Source organism: Equus caballus, chromosome 5 (genome assembly GCF_041296265.1).
Source record: "Equus caballus isolate H_3958 breed thoroughbred chromosome 5, TB-T2T, whole genome shotgun sequence".
Taxonomy (NCBI): Eukaryota; Metazoa; Chordata; class Mammalia; order Perissodactyla; family Equidae; genus Equus; species Equus caballus.
The window spans coordinates 44,477,643-44,494,958 of record NC_091688.1 but is presented as its reverse complement, the minus strand read 5'-3'; the positions used below and the strand labels follow the sequence as shown (position 1 = coordinate 44,494,958).

Sequence of the window (17,316 nt, the reverse complement as noted above, 5' to 3'; positions counted from 1 at the left end):
TTCTTGGCTTGTCTTCTCGTTCTTTTTCTTGGCTTATTTGGAGGTCCAGGTTTTATGCAGAAACCATTTTAAGCGTACAACTTAGAGGCCAAAGCTGGTGTTTTCTTCACCTCACTTTTAAAAGGCCCTTTACAACAGATCAGATGGAACCTAGGGAATGTGGAAGTGTTTATAGCAGCTCCATTCTCTCCTAAACAACCTTCTGGGAATAGCAAGGCCAGTAAATGCCTTTGAGGGTTAGAGGAGACAGAGAAGAACTGGGTTTTATTCCTTTGGGGCATAGGGATATCCCCAGCATTCACCTTGCAGGCACAAAGACCCCCATCCATTCCTACCTGAGAGGTAGGGAAGTTTCTGTCATCCCTGTGTTTGTGTTGCCTTGAAGAGGGATCTTGTTTACCAGAGCCTACTGCCAGATTCAGGGGTTCTGCCCACTCGAGAGTGCATCAGACCTCCTCCCGCGTGCCATCCGTGTGGACCATAGCCCAGTGGCGCAGCCACCTGCAGAGAGCAGCTGGGCTGGAAGAGGCTCCAAGGTCCTGCTTGGCTATCCTCTCTCCTAAGCCCTTAAGATGCTAACCTGGGCTTGGGGAGCAAATACCATTGGAGAAGCTGAGGCTCATCTTTTCTCAAGAATACAAATCCCTTTTAAGGCAATGTGTTCCGCCTCTCCTATCCATATAAGGGCAGCTTTGCTATAATAGCTTCTGCAAAACAAGCCCCACCCAGACCCAAGCTGGTTTTGACTTTGGCCTGGGCCTCTTGCCAGGGAAGGGCACCTGCCAGACTGGCTTAGGCTAGTCTGAGTGAGCCTACTCTTGATGCCTATGCAGTGGAGGAAAGCTTTGCTGGGCCTCACAAAGCCTACAGTGCGGCCTATGTATAGGGAGAGAAGAATGTATGGAAGCCTTTTTCCAACTCCTCTTCCTCTAGGGGCAGGTAGGGGATTGTGTCTTACTAACGCTGATCTTGGAGCTGAAAGGAGGAGACGGCAAGACTAATGTGAATGTTTGAGGTACAACCGCAGACCGTAGACAAAACTTGAGTTAAGCACCTTCGGGGAGCTCCCAAGCCCCACCTTCACGTACGTCGGAGCCAGGGCCGATGGGCAGGTCCTGAGGCCTCTAGGCCACGCCCGTCACGCGCCTTCCCCCTCGTTGGCGAATGGCGTCCTAGGGGCGTATCCTATTGCCAGGCCCCGCCCCTGAGGCACCTATACAAGGGGGGCGGTTCCGCGCGCACTGGCCTAGTAGGAGCCGGACCTCAGGGCAGAGGTTAGCCTCAGTGCTGCGACCCTCGGGGGAAGAAGATGAACGGGACGCGGAACTGGTGTACCCTGGCTGACGTGCACCCGGAGGGGCAGACCGCGGTAAGAAACAGCGGCCGCACCGTGCGCCTTCCCACCTTGGTCTTCTCGGTTTCCAATTCCGCCCTTCCCAAGCCCTGCGCCGAGTTCGCCGACACCACCTGGTTCCGCGCTCGGTGCGGTCAGCTTCTCGCGGCGCTTCTCTTTCTCCTTTTCTACCGCCCCGCGGCGCGCGGCGGAGTCCTGGGGAGTCGCGGCATGAAGACTCTTGAGGCTCAAGGTCTCGGGGCGTCCCTGCCCTTTGGGAGGATACTGCAGCTCCTGCCCGGGACTCGGCGCCGGTCTTCGGTGCGCGCCAGTCAGGCGTCGTGTAGGCGGTAGATTGGGTCGTAGAAGAATGAGCTCCAGGGATGGGATCCCTGCGCTCTTTTTGACTTTGGGTCCCAACGAGGGGGTTTAGGCTTTTCTGTGGGTCCTGGTGACCTCAGAGGCCCTTCAAAGAACTGCATGGTGCTTTGGGTGATCAGTAACAAACAAGACCAAGGGTAGAGAGAGATCCTAGGGCTTGGACTGGAGCTGGGGGCGAGTGGAACTCTAAGTACGCCGAGATTGGCCAGAAACTCACCTTTCGCTAGGGGTCATCTCTCTGCTGGGATTTCTCCTTCCACTTGTAGTTCTCCTTCTCCCCTCCCCCTATCGGCAAACCGATAGCTTCCTGGGACGGTTTGTTGGTTTTGCTTCCGTCTCCAGCCTCCAAGCCCGGGACAAGTTGATGAAGGCGATGTCGGAACCTGGGCTAAGAAGGGAAGAGAAGTGACCCTCTCGAGGGCTTCTGGACGGAGTGAGGGTGGGGGAGAGAGGGACATTCTCCAGTGCTAGCCCGTCTGCCCTGCTCCCCTTCCTCTCTGGCTCCTTGTCCCTGTTCTCCTCCCCAATCAAGCTGACCACGTGATTTTTCCTCAGGAGAGGCAGAGGAGGGTAACTTGTGGCTGAGTGTTTTTAGGCTTTACTGGCGAACTTAACCCAGAATGGGTGTGTACTATTTCATCGATTTCCAAGCTATTGTGAGTGAGAGTGAAATGGGAGCCAAAGTGATGGGGAGTTTGTATCCCTCCTTTTCTCCCTCCCTCCACTCTATATCTGATTCTCTTCCCATCTTCCTTGTCTCAGCATGCCCCTTAGATAGCCAACCCAGCTGCACCTGGATTATCTCTCTTCTTCAAAGAATATTTGTGGAATAGTTCCTCATTTCAAGTTTAGGGTACAGATGATCACTTAATTCTGTTCACAGTCCTCTCTCCATTTCTGTGCAGCCTGTGAGTATTTCTACCATATTACAGTATAGGTCTTGCTACTGCTCAACCCCGGTCCCCCAGTCCCTCATCTTCCGTAGCCTGGCACTCCCCCAGCTGTGAGACACTGAAGAGACAGGAAAACTCCATCGTCTGTTGGGTCAGCCCCCAGTCCTACTCCTCTTGCTCACTGTTTTGGAATGGTTGATGCAGAGAAAGGGTATGAGAAAAATAAAGGAGAGGGGTGTTTGGGCTTCTTTTTGCTTGCTGTAGAAAAGAGTTCCAGAAGGGTCTTAAGACTGAGGCATTGGCAGTGTTGAGAATGAACTGACACCCTCTTCTATTCCTTGATGTTTTGCTGTTTGGTGGGTCAGAAAGAGCCGGTAGGAAAATAGTGAGCAAGGAATTCAGACAGTTTCCAGCCATAAATTAGTTTGAAGCTAATCAGAAACCTCTAGAACAAGGGGGAGACAGAAATTGCCTTTGGTTCCTTCTTTCTAGGCTGGACTTGAGAGTTATTTTACTTCAAAGGCGGGAAGGAAATAACCATTGCCCAGATCTGTTCTTAGAGACATTCCTGAGCTCTTAAGGAGGGGGAGGAGATGGTAAACAATCAATCAGTCAGGAGACAAGCTTTGTCCTGGATTCCTCTCCTCTGAGCCAGCTACAGATAGAATTTATGGCTCTGGACAATCCCCAGGAACCTGTCGGATATTCACACCCTTGAGTGAGTGCTCAGTGCATGCGCAAAGTGAGTGAGTGAATAAATCAATGAACAGACTTTCTTCTGGTTCCAGCAGTGTAGACAGTTTAACTGACTGGTGTCTCCTAGTGGGACTTAGGACCTTGGGATTCTGTTGGTGTTTCCCTACCAGCCAGGCCACGTGCCTTAGTGCACCACACATGGGCATGGAAATATGGCTTATATACTCTCTGGGTTTTTATTATTGGAGGCAGATGCAGCAAATACAAGGAGCCAGTGTTTTTCAAATTGCTAATCATAACCACTAGTGGATCTGAAATCAACTTGGTGGGTCAGAACCAGCACTAAAAAAGAAATAGATTCCACCTTGGAAAATGTGAAACTATAGAGACAGTAAAAAGATCAGGAGTTTAAGGGGAGAGGAGAGATGAATACAGAGCACTGAAGATTTTTTAGGGCAGTGAAATTACTTTGTGTGATGTTATAATGGATATGTCATTATATCTTTGTCCAAACCCATGGAATGTACAACACCATTCGCTTTGTTAGAGTGAAACCTAAGGTAAACTACACGGACTTTGGGTGATTATGATGTGTCAATGTAGGTTCATCCTTGGTAAAAAAAATCTATCATTATGATGAATGATGTAGATAATGGGAGAGGCTATGCATGTGTGGGAGAAGGATACATGGGAAATCTCTGTACCTTCCTGTCAATTTCATTGTCAGCCTAAAACTAGTCTAAAAAATAAAGTCTTTAAAAAAAGAGACAGAATTAACACTCTCAGACTGTTAGAGTAGACATTTTTGGCAAAACTTTTGTTTCAGTTATGTATGTGCGTACATATTATGTATGTGTGTACGCATATTGGATTGGGATGTGAAATGCATTTCTTAGGTCAAAAAAGTTTGCAAGCCACTGTAGTAAGTTATACTGGCATGAATAAACCTCAAACACTTTTATTGGACATTCCCATTAAGTTCCTTTGGTTATAAGCAACAGAGAGTGACTCCAGCTAACTTAAGCAGAAGAGGAATTTATTAGAAGGAAAGGGGCAGCTCACAGAGTTTAAGGGAAAGCTTAAAAGGTGCGAAACAATGGAGTTCTGGGGCCTGGGTAGGTGGAAGGACTGAATGGAGGGTTTCTGCTTCTGGGTGAATTGGTTCCAACTGTTTTAGGTCTTTTTGCCGTTCTGCTCAAGATTCCAGGGAGAGGGTGCCCTTGGCCCCTCGCCCCTTTTGGCCAGGGCAGGCTGGGGTGCCTTGACTGACAGACCCACCAGATTACTCAGTTAAGGAGGGAGATTCTCCAAAGCAAGACCCAAGTGCTGTTACCGGTGGAGGAGGGTGGAAGCTCTGTGGCGAAAGCAACAGAGGTTCACATTACACTTTGGTTTGGATGATCTCTGATTTTTTTCTTTTTCATTTTAAATCATTTTTTATCGAAGGAATGTATGTGTATTATTTTAAAAAGATGTAATAATATCAAAAGGCTTTTAAAAGAAAATAGCAAGCAGTTCTCTGCCCCAGGAAGTAACCACTTTCAACTCTTCTAGCTCTTTTGTCTGGTGTTTACTGCTGTGTTTCTAAATAGTATGCTTATAGAGGCCGGCCCGGTGGCACAGCTAAGTTCACACGTTCTGCCTTGGTGGCCTGGGGTTCACTGGTTTGGATCCCGGTTGTGGACCTACACACCGCTTGTCAAGCCACGCTGAGGCAGGTGTCCCACATATAAAGTAGAGGAAGATGGGCACGGATGTTAACTCAGGGCTAATTTTCCAAAAAAAAAAAATTTACCGTCTAAATAATATGCTTATAGTGATACTTCTTGATTTAGCAATTTTAGACATCTGTTGACCCTCTGTTGTAGGAATTATAGGAAGATTTATACTTCCACCCCTTACATGCTCCCTTTCTCTTCTCCCATCCTCCCAGTGTAATTACATTACAATTTTTGGCTCAGTTGTGATTTCTGTTAATAGCATTATGGTTAAGAGCCTGGTCCTGGGAATCTGACCCAGTGGGCTGTAGTCAGGGCTCCAGCGTGTGCTTTGCCCAAGAGCACTTGGGTAAATTACTTAATCTCTTCAGTCTTCCTTTCCTCCTCTGTAAAACAGGGGTAATAATTGCACCCTTCTCCTAAGGTTGTTGTAAGGATTAAATAAGATATTACATATGGAATATTAAGCACAGTGCCTGGCCCATGGTAAGTGCCCAGACGTTGGCTATTATTTTCTATTTGGTACTTACTGGTTTAGACTAGACTGTTTTAGCCTCCCCTGGGACCCCTGGCCAAGAGATGGAAGAAGAGTCTGGGAATTCTCTCTGGTCTGGTCAAGCTTTGCTCCTTCTCATTATGTTGACATTTGTTTGTTCTTATCTGTTTCTTTCCTCTGCCGGTGGAGGGTCTTGAGGATGAGAAGGGGCCTGTAGGTAGACCCAGGGTGAAGACCTGAGTAATCTTTGCTAGTCCCAACTCAGCCAGGACTGGTCTTAGAGAGAGTGATGGGCAAGATTCGTATTTTCGCGTCTCCCTCTGGTCTCCTTTCCTTTTCCTCCTTTTCCTGACCTCATGGCCAAGATAGCTAGTGTTCCGTGATTCTCTGAGCTGTTTGATAAGGCGATTCCCTTAAGTAATCTATCACTGTTACCCTTCCTTGGAATATGTGCATGTTTTTCGTTCTCTCTAATTTTTTATCTTGATCAGTCCTGGCCAGAAAGGTTCTCTCAATCCCTGGGTGGGTTTGGAGTTTTTTCATCAGCTGCAGTCTGAACCTTTGTCTTTACCCTGGAATAGGTGTTATTCCTTCAAGACCTCAGAAGCTGAGTTAGTTTAATTTTAAGTCTTTTTTGAGCCTCATTCCTTTTTTTTTTTTTTTTACAGATTTTATTTTTTTTCCTTTTTCTCCCCAAAGCCCCCTGGTACATAGTTGTATATTCTTAGTTGTGGGTCCTTCTAGTTGTGGCATGTGGGACGCCGCCTCAGCGTGCTTTGATGAGCAGTGCCATGTCCGCACCCAGGATTCGAACCAACGAAACAGTGGGCCGCCTGCAGCGGAGCACACGAACTTAACCACTCGGCCACAGGGCCAGCCCCCATTCCTTTTTTTTTAAACTAAAGCTGTGATTTCTTGAAGGCTTACTGTGGACTTTATTTTTTTATAACAGCTTTATTGAGATATAATTTACATACCATACAAATAACCCATTTAAAGTATACAATTTAATATTTTTTTGTATAGTCACAGAGTTGTACAGTCATCAACAGTCAATTTTAGGACATTTTCATCACCCAATAAAGAAATCCTGACCCATTAGCAGTCACTCCCCATTTCCCCCTTCCTCCCAGCCCTGGGCAACTACCAGTCTACTTTCTTTCTCTGCAATTTGTCTATGCTTTTTTTTTTTTAAGATTTTCTTCTTCCTTTTTCTCCCCAAAGCCCCCCGGTACATAGTTGTGTATTTTTAGTTGTGGGTCCTTCTAGTTGTGGCATGTGGGATGCCGCCTCAGCGTGGCTTGATGAGCGGTGCCATGTCGGTGCCCAGGATCTGAACTGGCGAAACCCTGGGCCGCCGAAGCAGAGGGCGCGAACTTAACCACTCTGCCATGTGGCCGGCCCCCAAGGATGATGTTTTTAAGGTTGATCCATGTTGTGACCTGAATCACTTCATTCCTTTTTATGGCTGAATAATATTCCGTTGTATGGATATATCATCACATATGTTCATCATGAACAAATGTTGGTGGACATTTGTGTTGTTTCTACTTTTTGTCTATTATGAATAATGCTGCTATGAACATTTGTTTACAAGTTTTTGTATGGACATATATTTTCATTTCTCATGGAGAAAAATACCTAGGTGTGGAATTGCTGGGTCAGAATATTTGCATTTTAAAAGAGGATTCATCTGGAGTCATTGATGCTTACTCAAAAGGAATGAATGAGTTCTAAAATGTTGGAAGCCCTGGCTTTGTGACACCTGGGTGGGGAAGAAACTCCTGGGCAGAGGAACCTTTCAAGTTTGGTGACTGCCTCTTCCTTCCACTCATGAGACCTGCCCTAAGCTCAACCCATAAATTCCTCCTCACACCATTCCATCTCCCCCATTCATTGCCAGTTTCTTACTTTCGCACTACAGCTGATGTCTTCAAGCCTGCCTGGAATTTTGGGAATCCTGGCCTCTGTCAGGGGATCTGGGAAAGGAGGCTTACCCAATCACCAGGCATTTGGTGACAACATTTGCCCATGTTTCTCCAGGGTGGTGGTGGGGTGAATGTGCACCCAGATGGTTTTGGTTCCAAACGCGTGTGCTCAGAGCAAGTGGGAGGAGCTTCCCCACCTGCTGGTAATTATGCCACATGCCTCTTTGGGTCACAGTGCAGTCTTGTGAAATACCTTTGTTTCCTAAGGGTTGGGGAGGTTTAGATGGGGGAATAGGTTTGTGCCAGGGAGGCTGGTCACTCAGATTTAAGCCTGGCCAGCAGTGGTAGGAAGAGGAAAAGAAAATATAGAGTAGAATGGGGATGGATAGATGAAGGAAGAGAAAGGAAATTGTTTTCTAGGATCTGGGGGCATAAAAGCAAAAATCACAAAGCAAAGTTTTCAGAGACTAGAGAGGGGTCAGGGCACTCTGTCTCCTTCAGGGTTGAGAGTCCAGGAGCCCACCTCCCTCTTTGTACACACTCCCACTGTTGTGCCCCAGCGATTTCCTGTGCCAGGTCTCCAGGTAATGAGAAGGGCTGCCCCATTTAGGGTACTACCCTAAATCCCTTTTTCTCATTTCACCTCTCAATCACCCGAGTCAGGCCTCTGCATAGAGCTTGTCCAGCCCATGCCTCTGGGCAGGTAGCCAGACAAAAAGCAAACACCTGTTTTGTGGCTAATCTGTGGGGAGGAGCTGGAATGATTCTTTGTGTCATACTCAACAAAGGGCCATCTCTGTCCTTGAGAGCCCTGCAGAAGGCAGGACCAAGGGCACTTGAAACCTGCAAGCTGAGTGTGTTGGGAGTCTCAGTTGAGAGAGTAGGCCCCCAGCCACTTCATCTGGCCCTCTTTTTTTTTTTTTTTTTTTTCTTTCTCCCAGCCTCCTTGTCACTTCCTCCTCCACTGTCCTTGTGTGGCTCTCATTCTAGTAGCAGAGGAAGCCAGTGCTTTGTCCGTATCCCCTTGGATCCCTTTACCACATTTGTGCACACTGGCTCCTGATATGCTTTCCCTCCCAATGGCTAGTGTCTGCGTCTCTTTTTCAAAGTGGCCCTCTTCTTTGACTTTATTGGGGCTGTCCTCATCCTGGCCTCTTGGGAGCCAGTGTTTCAAGTGACTGACTATTCCCATTTTTCAGAGGGGGGAAATTAAGGTGGCTGCTGCTGCAGTAGTGTATGAGACCACATGTATTTCGGGTGGGAGGGGGGACAGGATTGAGGGACAGAGTGATGGAGGAGTAGGTTATAGGGTGAAGGTAAATTAAGGATGCTGGTTCCCAGCTCAGGGGCAATCTCCACTTCCCTTACTTCCTCTTAGGAAGACCCTTGACACTCACTTGCCACATAGTTCTTGTGGCGCCCCTGTAGCAGCCTGTGGAGTAGGAGCTGGGAAAACATATTTTCCCAAAGATCTTTTCCCATCTTTTCACGTGAGCCTGTGGTGTGAGAACCTCTGGGGCCTCCTGTTTATCTCCTTATCACTTCTCCTTAGCGCCTTGATCTCTAACCCTCAGCTATGTGTTTACCGCCTCCCCGCTCTGTGGAGTGAGTCACAGCTGCAGATTTGTTTGAACAGAGTGGAGAGGCTGCCTATAATTTGGAGGTGGCTGGGCTTCTCCCCAAGAATGTTTATGAGGTTAGAGGCTGCTTACCTTGTGATTAGCACTGTTCCTTTTTCCCTAGAGAACGCTCCACTCCCTATCTTGCCTTTCAGAGTCCCCAGTGGGGATCACCCTGCTAGACATTTTGGGGTATTCCTAAAGTTCCCTGGAGCCTGCTCACAGCCCTGAGGTCACTCCAGCTCCAGAAACAACCAGGGGCACCCAACAGAGAGGGGCCTGGGTTTCCCTCCTTGGCTCTGGGTTGGGCTTGCGGACTGGATTGCAGACTGGATTCTCTGGTTTTGGAGGCTGAGATGCAGAGAGAACCCTAGAGTTATTCACAGGCTCCGTTTAGACAGTTTGTCTCCCCCCACCCCCCACCACCGCTGCAGGCTTTCTAGAGCTCCTTGGGAAAGTAATGCTGTCTCACCTTTGTGCAGTGATTTGTGGTTTGCGAAGCACGTTCTACATTGTTCCTAAATGTAGACAGGGTAGGTGTTATCACTCCCATTTTGCAGGTAGAAGACAGGCCCGGAGAGAGAAAGTGATTTGTTCAAGGATTAATGGATGTTAATGAGACTCAGATCCCACCTCTGACTCCAAGCTTAGTACTTTTCCTTTCCTTCTCTTTATTTACATATTTTATTACAGGAGGCTTGCACAAATACATTTTTGTTGCTAGAGTTTAAAGCACTGTAGAAATATATGGACCGAAAGTCCCTTTATTCCCCTGCCGTTCTGGTTTAGTGTGTATGAATTCAGTGCTTTTCCAGTGTGCTTGCTTTCAAGAAATGCTATGTGGCATGGTGCCTAAGAGCACAGACCCTGGAGCCACAGGGCCTGGGTTTGAATCCTGGCTCTGCCCCTTACTAGTTATATGATCTTGGGCAAAGTACTTAACTTCTGTGCCTCAGTTTTCTCATCCTTAAAATGGGAACGTTGGTAATGATACCTACCATATAGCATTTTTCTGAGGATTAAATGAGTTAATACATGTAAAGGACAGGGCCTAATAGATCTTGGCACATAACAATAGCTATACGTACACAGGAGTTGGCAATTACCAATACTCTGAGAAAATATATATGTACTTAAATGAGAAGTCATATATATATATATTTTTTTCTTTTTTAAGATTTTATTTTTCTTTTTTCTCCCCAAAGCCCCTTGGTACATAGTTGTATATTTTTAGATGTGGGTCCTTCTATTTGTGGCATGTGGGATGCTTCCTCAGCATGGCTTGATGAGCGATGCCATGTCTGCGCCCAGGATCCGAACCAGTGAAACCCTGGGCCACCGAAGCAGAGTGCATGAACTTAACCACTCGGCCACAGGGCTGGCCCTGAGAAGTCATATTTTATGAATTAATTCATGACTTGCTTTTTTACACCTAACATATCTTGGAGATCATTTTGAGTCAGTTTGTAGAGGTTTATTTATCAGCATTGTAGTATTTCATAGTGTGAATGTTACCATACTTTATTCACTTACTCACCTACTAGAGAATATTTATGCCGTTTCCAGTTTTTAACTATTGTGAATAGTATTGCTGTCTGCAGTTTTACACGTATCTTTGGCAAATGTCCATGGATTTTTATAGGGCATATGCCTAAAAGTGGAATTACTGAGTCAAAGGGTTTACAGAATATGCAATTTTTAAATTAATGTTGCTTCCAAAAATGCTTTTATAAATTTACCCTCTCTCTAACAATGTATGAGATTACTCTTTTTCCCAGCATCCTCATCAATCCTGGATGGTATCAGTATCTTTAATATTTGACATTCAGTTGATATTTCTACAGGATTAAAAGTCAGTTGCTTTACTGAAAAGCAAGAAAGAAGACTTGCATATTTGGGACGTTTTAAAGCATAGCGATAAAATGGCCACCTGTGTACTGAACACTCAGCTTAAGAAACAGAACATTACCAATACTTTTGAAGCCCCCGGGGTCCTTCCTAGTTCATAACCCTCTGCTTCCTCCACAGAAGTGATCACTGTCTTGAATTTTGTGTTTTTCTTTTTTGTTATAGTTTTCTTATATGTTCAAGTAATATATTGCTTAGTTTGTACTTTGCATACGTGGCATCGCCTGTATTCTATAGCTTACTTTTTAACTTAACGTTAATTTTGAGATTCTTTCATGTCGATGCATGTAGCTATAGTTCACATTAGTTCGTTGTACTAATACGTCAGAGTTTATTCATCCATTTTCTTGTCAGTAGACCTTCCGGGTTGTTTCCAGTGTTTTGCCATTGCAAGCAGTGCTCTGTGAACATACTTCTACTCCCCTTATCTTTACACTTCTTTACATCTGTAAGTTTAATGAAGTTCCCCACGAAATGATAACTCATTATTGTTTCAACTTGGATTTCCCTGGTTGCTGGTGAGGTTGAGCATCTTTCATATATCCATTAGTTACTTTTATTTCTTCTTAGAGTTGCCTTTCTTAGCCTTTGCTCATTTTTTTCTTGTTTTCCTTCCTTTTCATGTCTACTTTTTCCAGTATTCCATACTGCTTCTTTAAATTGAACTGAGTTTCTCAAAAGAAAAAGAATTAAGAAAATTCCCTGACCACGTCACTTGGAATTGATGCAGCAAATATATGTGTTTTTTATTGAGTTCATAATAAAATTGTGAGATTTCAGTTGCACATTATTTCTTGACTGTCACCACATAAGTACTCCCCTTCACCCCCTGTGCCCACCCCCCACCCCCCTTCCGCTGGTAACCACTGAACTGTTTTCTTTGTCCATGTGTTTGTTTATATTCCACATATGAGTGAAATCATCTGGTGTTTGACTTTCTCAGACTGGCTTATTTTGCTTAGCATAATTCCCTCTAGGTCCTTCCATGTTATTGCAAATGGGATGAATTTGTCTTCTTTTCTGGCTGAGTAGTATTCCATTGTATATATATATATACCACATCTTCTTTATCCAATCATCAGTCGATGGGCACTTGGGTAGCTTCTATGTCTTGGCTATTGTGAGTAGTGCTGCAACGAACATAGGGGTGCATGTGTTACTTTGGATTGTTGATTTCAGATTGTTTGGGTAGATACCCAGCAGTGGGATAGCTGGGTCATATGGTAGGTTTATTTTTAGTTTTTTGAGAAATCTCCATACTGTTTTCCATGGTGACTGCACCAGTTTGCATTCCCACCAGCAGTGTGTGAGGGTTCCCTTCTCTCCACACCCTCTCCAACATTTGTTATTTTTAGCCTTAGTGATTATAGCCATTTTAACAGGCGTAAGGTGGTATCTTAGTGTAGTTTTGATTGCAGGAAATATTTTTTGAGAACCTACTCTAGACCAGGCACTGGCTAAACAAGCTCTCCACGTCTTCGGGGAGCTTATGATTTGACCAGGGGAGGTGCAGGACTAAGCAGTTATGAAGGAGTAGGGTCACTGTTACAGTGTGGCATATGTGGAGTGCAGCAGGTACAGGGAGCAGGCTCTGACCGAGGATTGCTAGGGTAGGACCCTCAGAGAAAGGATGCTGAAGCTGAGACTTGAAGGCTGAGTGGGAATTCTCTAAGGAGGCGGGATGGAGGGGATGACCCAGCAGGAGAAAACATGTGCACCTCTGGGAGGGGGAGCACGTATTGCACTGGAAGACATCAAGAGAAAGAGAGACTTGGATTTAGATGCCTTCCTACAGTTGAGTCAGGAAAGTTTGGGATAGTCAGAGCGTAGGGTACAGGTTGGGTACTGGTGAGAGTCAAGACTCTGTGTGGTATAGACAGTGATAGGCCTGATCATGAGGGGATTTTAATGCTATAAGGAGTTTTAAATTTTTTGTTTGTTTTTTTAAAAAAAGATTCTATTTAACAATAACATACTTATACAAAAGTGCATATATCATAAAAGTACAGTCAAGTAATTTCACTAACTGGACACACTCCTTTAACCAGCATCCAGATCAAGAAACAAAATCATTACCAGTACCACAGAAGCCCCCTCTTGTCCCCTTCTAGTCATTACCTACCCTTCTCCCTCAAGGGTAACCACTATCCTGACTTAAGGTAACCACTCTCCTGGCTTCTAAAGCATATATTGGTTTTGCTTGTTTTTATACTTTTTATCTAAGTGGAATCATATAGTATACTTTTGTGTTAGAATTTTTTTGCTTAACATTTCTTTGAGGTTCATCCATGTTGCATGTACAATAATAGTTCACTCTTTTTCATTGTTGCACAATGTTCCATTGTATGACTGTATCACAATTAATTTATCCATTCTACTCTTTTTTTTTTTTTCTTTTGAGGAAGATCAGCCCTGAGCTAACATCTGTCAATCCTCCTCTTTTTGCTGGGGAAGGCTAGCCCTGAGCTAATAACCGTGCCCATCTTCCTCTACTTTATATGTCGGACGCCTGCCACGGCATAGCTTGATGAGCAGTGCCATGTCCGCACCCAGGATCCGAACCGGCAAACCCCAGGCCGCTGAAGCGGAACGTGCGCACTTAACCGCTGTGCCACCAGGCCAGCCCTATCCATTCTACTCTTGATGAACATTTGGGTAATTTCTAGTTTTTGGCTAGAAATTGCCATTATTTCTTTGAGTACTTTTTCAACTTGCCCACTTTCTCCTCTCCATCTGGAGTTCTGATGACATGAATAGATGAGATAGCCTCTCAGGGCCCTATTTCAGCCCAATTGTCTGTGCTCTTCCGGTTAGAATGCCTGGGTTCATGAAATATCCTGGAGTTGATGATCTTCATTGGCTAATAACTCCTTTGTTCTGGCTGAGGGATGCCCCAGCTTTTTCCAACTGCCTCCAAGTATGGGGAGATGGTGTTTTAATCAAAGTACATGCCTGTGTCCTGGGGAAAAAGAGTTGGCAACCACTCTGGCTATTTTGAAATAATTTCTTTCTTTTGTGATGTTCTCCTGACCTAGGTGTCATGCAGTGCTCACTGTACATTCAGAAAATACTTACCTGTGTTAAGGCCTATGGCAGACAGCAGCCCACAAGGAGTTAACAGTTAGAAGGGGCAATTCCTCATGGAACACACATAACCGAGAGGCGGGTGCCATAGGAGGCCCGTGATGCTGAGGGAGCTCAGGGAGCTCAGGGACGGGAGGGTGTGTTTCCCACAGGATGCAGGGAAGCGGCATGGAAGATGTGGCGTTTGAATGTGAACTCTTGAGGGACTTGCAGACGCCCCAGGTGAAAATGGGAAGAAAGGACTTTTAAGGCAAAGGAAATGATGAGAGCAGAATCACTGAAGTGGGAAAGCATGAGATGTATTGGACCAGGGCAATGAGGAGCAGTAGCAAGACAGGTGAGTTGAGCCAGACCATGGAGAGCCTTAAATGCCACACTAAGGATCTGGCTTTTATTTGGTAAGAATTAAGTGTTTTTTGTAAAATCAGCTACATTGCCAGGATTGGGAAGGCTTAAGGGCCGTGTGATAGTGTCTCCTGTCTTTCCTAAATTGGATTCATTCCAAGAAGTGGGAGGAGGCTGATACTTGAGTGTCTCTCTCTTACGTGGCAGAGAACAATCTCCAGACATTTTCAGTTAATCTTCAACAAAGAAACCCTCAGTTGGGTAGTAGTATTCCCATTTTACAGTGAGAACACTGAGAGTTAAGTATCTGACCACAGATTCTGATTTATTTTCCACTAAGTTGCTCTTTCTTGTGTAGGAAGGACTGTTTCCTGCCCAGAGAACCTTCTCCCACTGTGCTGGGCAGTGTCCATCCTTTCTTCCTCCTTTCCTTCCATCAGACATGTGGAAGGTTAGGAGGGTTCCTTAAAACCTGTTAAAGGTAGGATAGTGTTTATATTTCTGGACCTCAAGGCAAAGGATGAGCAGACGACGTCAAGGCTACTCTCTTCCTTGGGTAGCTCAGCACCTGTCTTCCCTTCATTGCCTGGGAGAGGCATGTACTCCCTTTCATGCTGTCACAGTATTGAAGCCGAAGGAGCCTTAGAGACACTTAAGCCAAGCCCAGAGTGGCTAGGCCTGTCGTCCACCACTACACATAACACAGGTTATTGTCTCTGGTCCACTCTGCATTGCTGACCCTCTCTCAATGGTGTTATATCCCCAAATCTCCAGGCCCCTACTTTTTCCTCTTACCACATGTTTTTCGCCTTAGGTTTTCTATTTTTCCCACAGTGTGTTTTTTAACCCTTCTTTGAGTTATGAAAAAACCCCTTCTTTTCTTCCTTTGAAATTAGGCTGATATCAAGATAAATACCTACTGTCTAGCCTGCTTTCATTTGGGTAATTTTTAAGTGGTTCATAGAAATAGGCATTTGGATTTAGGTACCCTCCTACAGTTTGGTTCAGGAAAAATATCCCAGTCTTGTAAAGTGCATCAGTCACTTCCTGGTTGGCTGTCAGGTGCAGAAATTCTGGATTGGGGATGGTCTATCCAAGGATGCCCTCTTCAGGGCTAGGGCAAGGGAAGCCCATGCAATGTGCTTTCTGTAATCCGAGGACCAGGGTAGCCCTCTGGAGCTGCACAGAGCAGCATGCTGTGTAGCCTCTGTTGTGGTACAGAGACCGCAGACACATCCTGCCACCCAGGAGTGACCTGATCTTGGGCAAGCTAATGTCACCTCTCCAGACCACAGCTCTCATTGTCCGTGAAAGGATGATAATAAGGCCCACTCCACAGGGCTGGCAAAAGTGCACCTATACCAGGAGTAGACTGTAAAGGTAAGGGATTGTTGTTGCTGTCATTGTCATTATCAGGGCAGCGTGGACATTCTCAGGCTGACTCTCCAGAGTGAACTGACAGGAGATGAACTTGAACACATAGCCCAGAAGGTATCAAGGTTTCTGGTGGGGTGAGGCCCCCTCCCCTCAGCCAGTTCTTCCTTGCTGCTGACCCCTCCTCCAGTGCTGCCTGGAGCCTTCTCTGCTGCTGCTCGGGAGCATCTCCTTTCAGACACACCCAGCTGACCTCAGCATTGTGCGTTGCTTTGGGGGATGGTGAGACCCCCCACTAAAATTAAAACTAACCTCATTCTACTAATTTTCCCCATCTGGTGTTCTTGCTGCAGTGTGGCTTCTGGTAGAGGTTCTGAAATGAATTTTTGGAGGGGAAAATCAGACTAACCCTTCACGTTTTTTGAGGAGCAAGTCTTCTGCATTTGTTGAGGTCTAGAAGTTCTGGGCTTGTCATATGATTTCTGACCCACTTCTCTCTCTCTTTCTGGCAGGCGGGCAGGAAGACCTATGCTATGGTGTCAGGCCGCTCAACCAGTCATTCTCTGGCCTCAGAGCTGGTGGAATCCAACAACGGACATGAGGAGATCATTAAGGTAAGCTTAGTTCACCTCCACTTTTTCTCCCTCCTCTCTTTCTCCCTCTTCAGGGCTAGGGCAAGGGAAGCCCATGCAATGTGCTTTCTGTAATCCGAGGACCAGGGTAGCCCTCTGGAGCTGCACAGAGCAGCATGCTGTGTAGCCTCTGTTGTGGTACAGAGACCGCAGACACATCCTGCCACCCAGGAGTGACCTGATCTTGGGCAAGCTAATGTCACCTCTCCAGACCACAGCTCTCATTGTCCGTGAAAGGATGATAATAAGGCCCACTCTACAGGGCTGGCAAAAGTGCACCTATACCAGGAGTAGACTGTAAAAGTAAGGGATTGTTGTTGCGAGAAGGAGCGGCTGACTTTGCCAGAGGGAGCTTGTGGTTTGATTGGGAAGAACCAGACCTCCGATGCTAATTCCTGGAAAGATCTTAATTAGCAGCAGGAGAGCACAGTCAGTCTGTGGGGACTCTGCTGCAACCCAGTCCCAGGCATAGAGATTGATGGGATGACCTTTCTAGGTGCCTATCCACTGTCTATGTTTAGCTGCTGGAGATTGTGGCGACAGATAGGAAGTGTGTTTATGGAACTTCTTTTTAAAAGTTAAAACAATTTCTATTTCTTTCTTTTTTTTTTTTTGAGGAAGATTAGCCCTGAGCTAACATCTGCTGCCAATCCTCCTCTTTTTGCTGAGGAAGACTGGCCCTCAGCTAACATCCATGCCCATCTTCCTCTACTTTCTATGTGGAACGCCTACCACAGCATGGCTTGCCAAGTGGTGCCATGTCCACACTCGGAATCCAAACCGCGAACCCTGGGCTGCTGAAGTGGAACACGTGAACTCAACCACTGCACCACTGGGCCAGCCCCTGTTATTTCTTTTTTAAAAACGGATTTTTGAGATATAATTTGCATACCCTATAGTTGGCTCAGT

General features: G+C 45.9%; 1 protein-coding gene across 4 annotated transcripts in view; it reads left to right on the top strand.

Moving 5' to 3' along the window:
- Positions 1-806: 806 nt before the first annotated feature.
- The window catches only part of TUFT1 (tuftelin 1), a 33,975-nt gene continuing 17,465 nt past the window's right edge, over positions 807-17,316 (top strand). Inside the window, exons 1-3 of one of the 4 annotated variants that reach the window (XM_005610130.4) lie at positions 807-1,369; positions 15,818-15,892; positions 16,288-16,389. In XM_005610130.4, coding sequence (XP_005610187.1) covers positions 1,310-1,369; positions 15,818-15,892; positions 16,288-16,389 — 237 coding nt within the window. In that variant the 5' untranslated portion in view covers positions 807-1,309. The remainder of the gene's footprint in view (positions 1,370-15,817; positions 15,893-16,287; positions 16,390-17,316) is intronic. The other 3 variants (XM_003365031.5, XM_014739936.3, XM_001492357.7) reach the window with 3 other exon arrangements.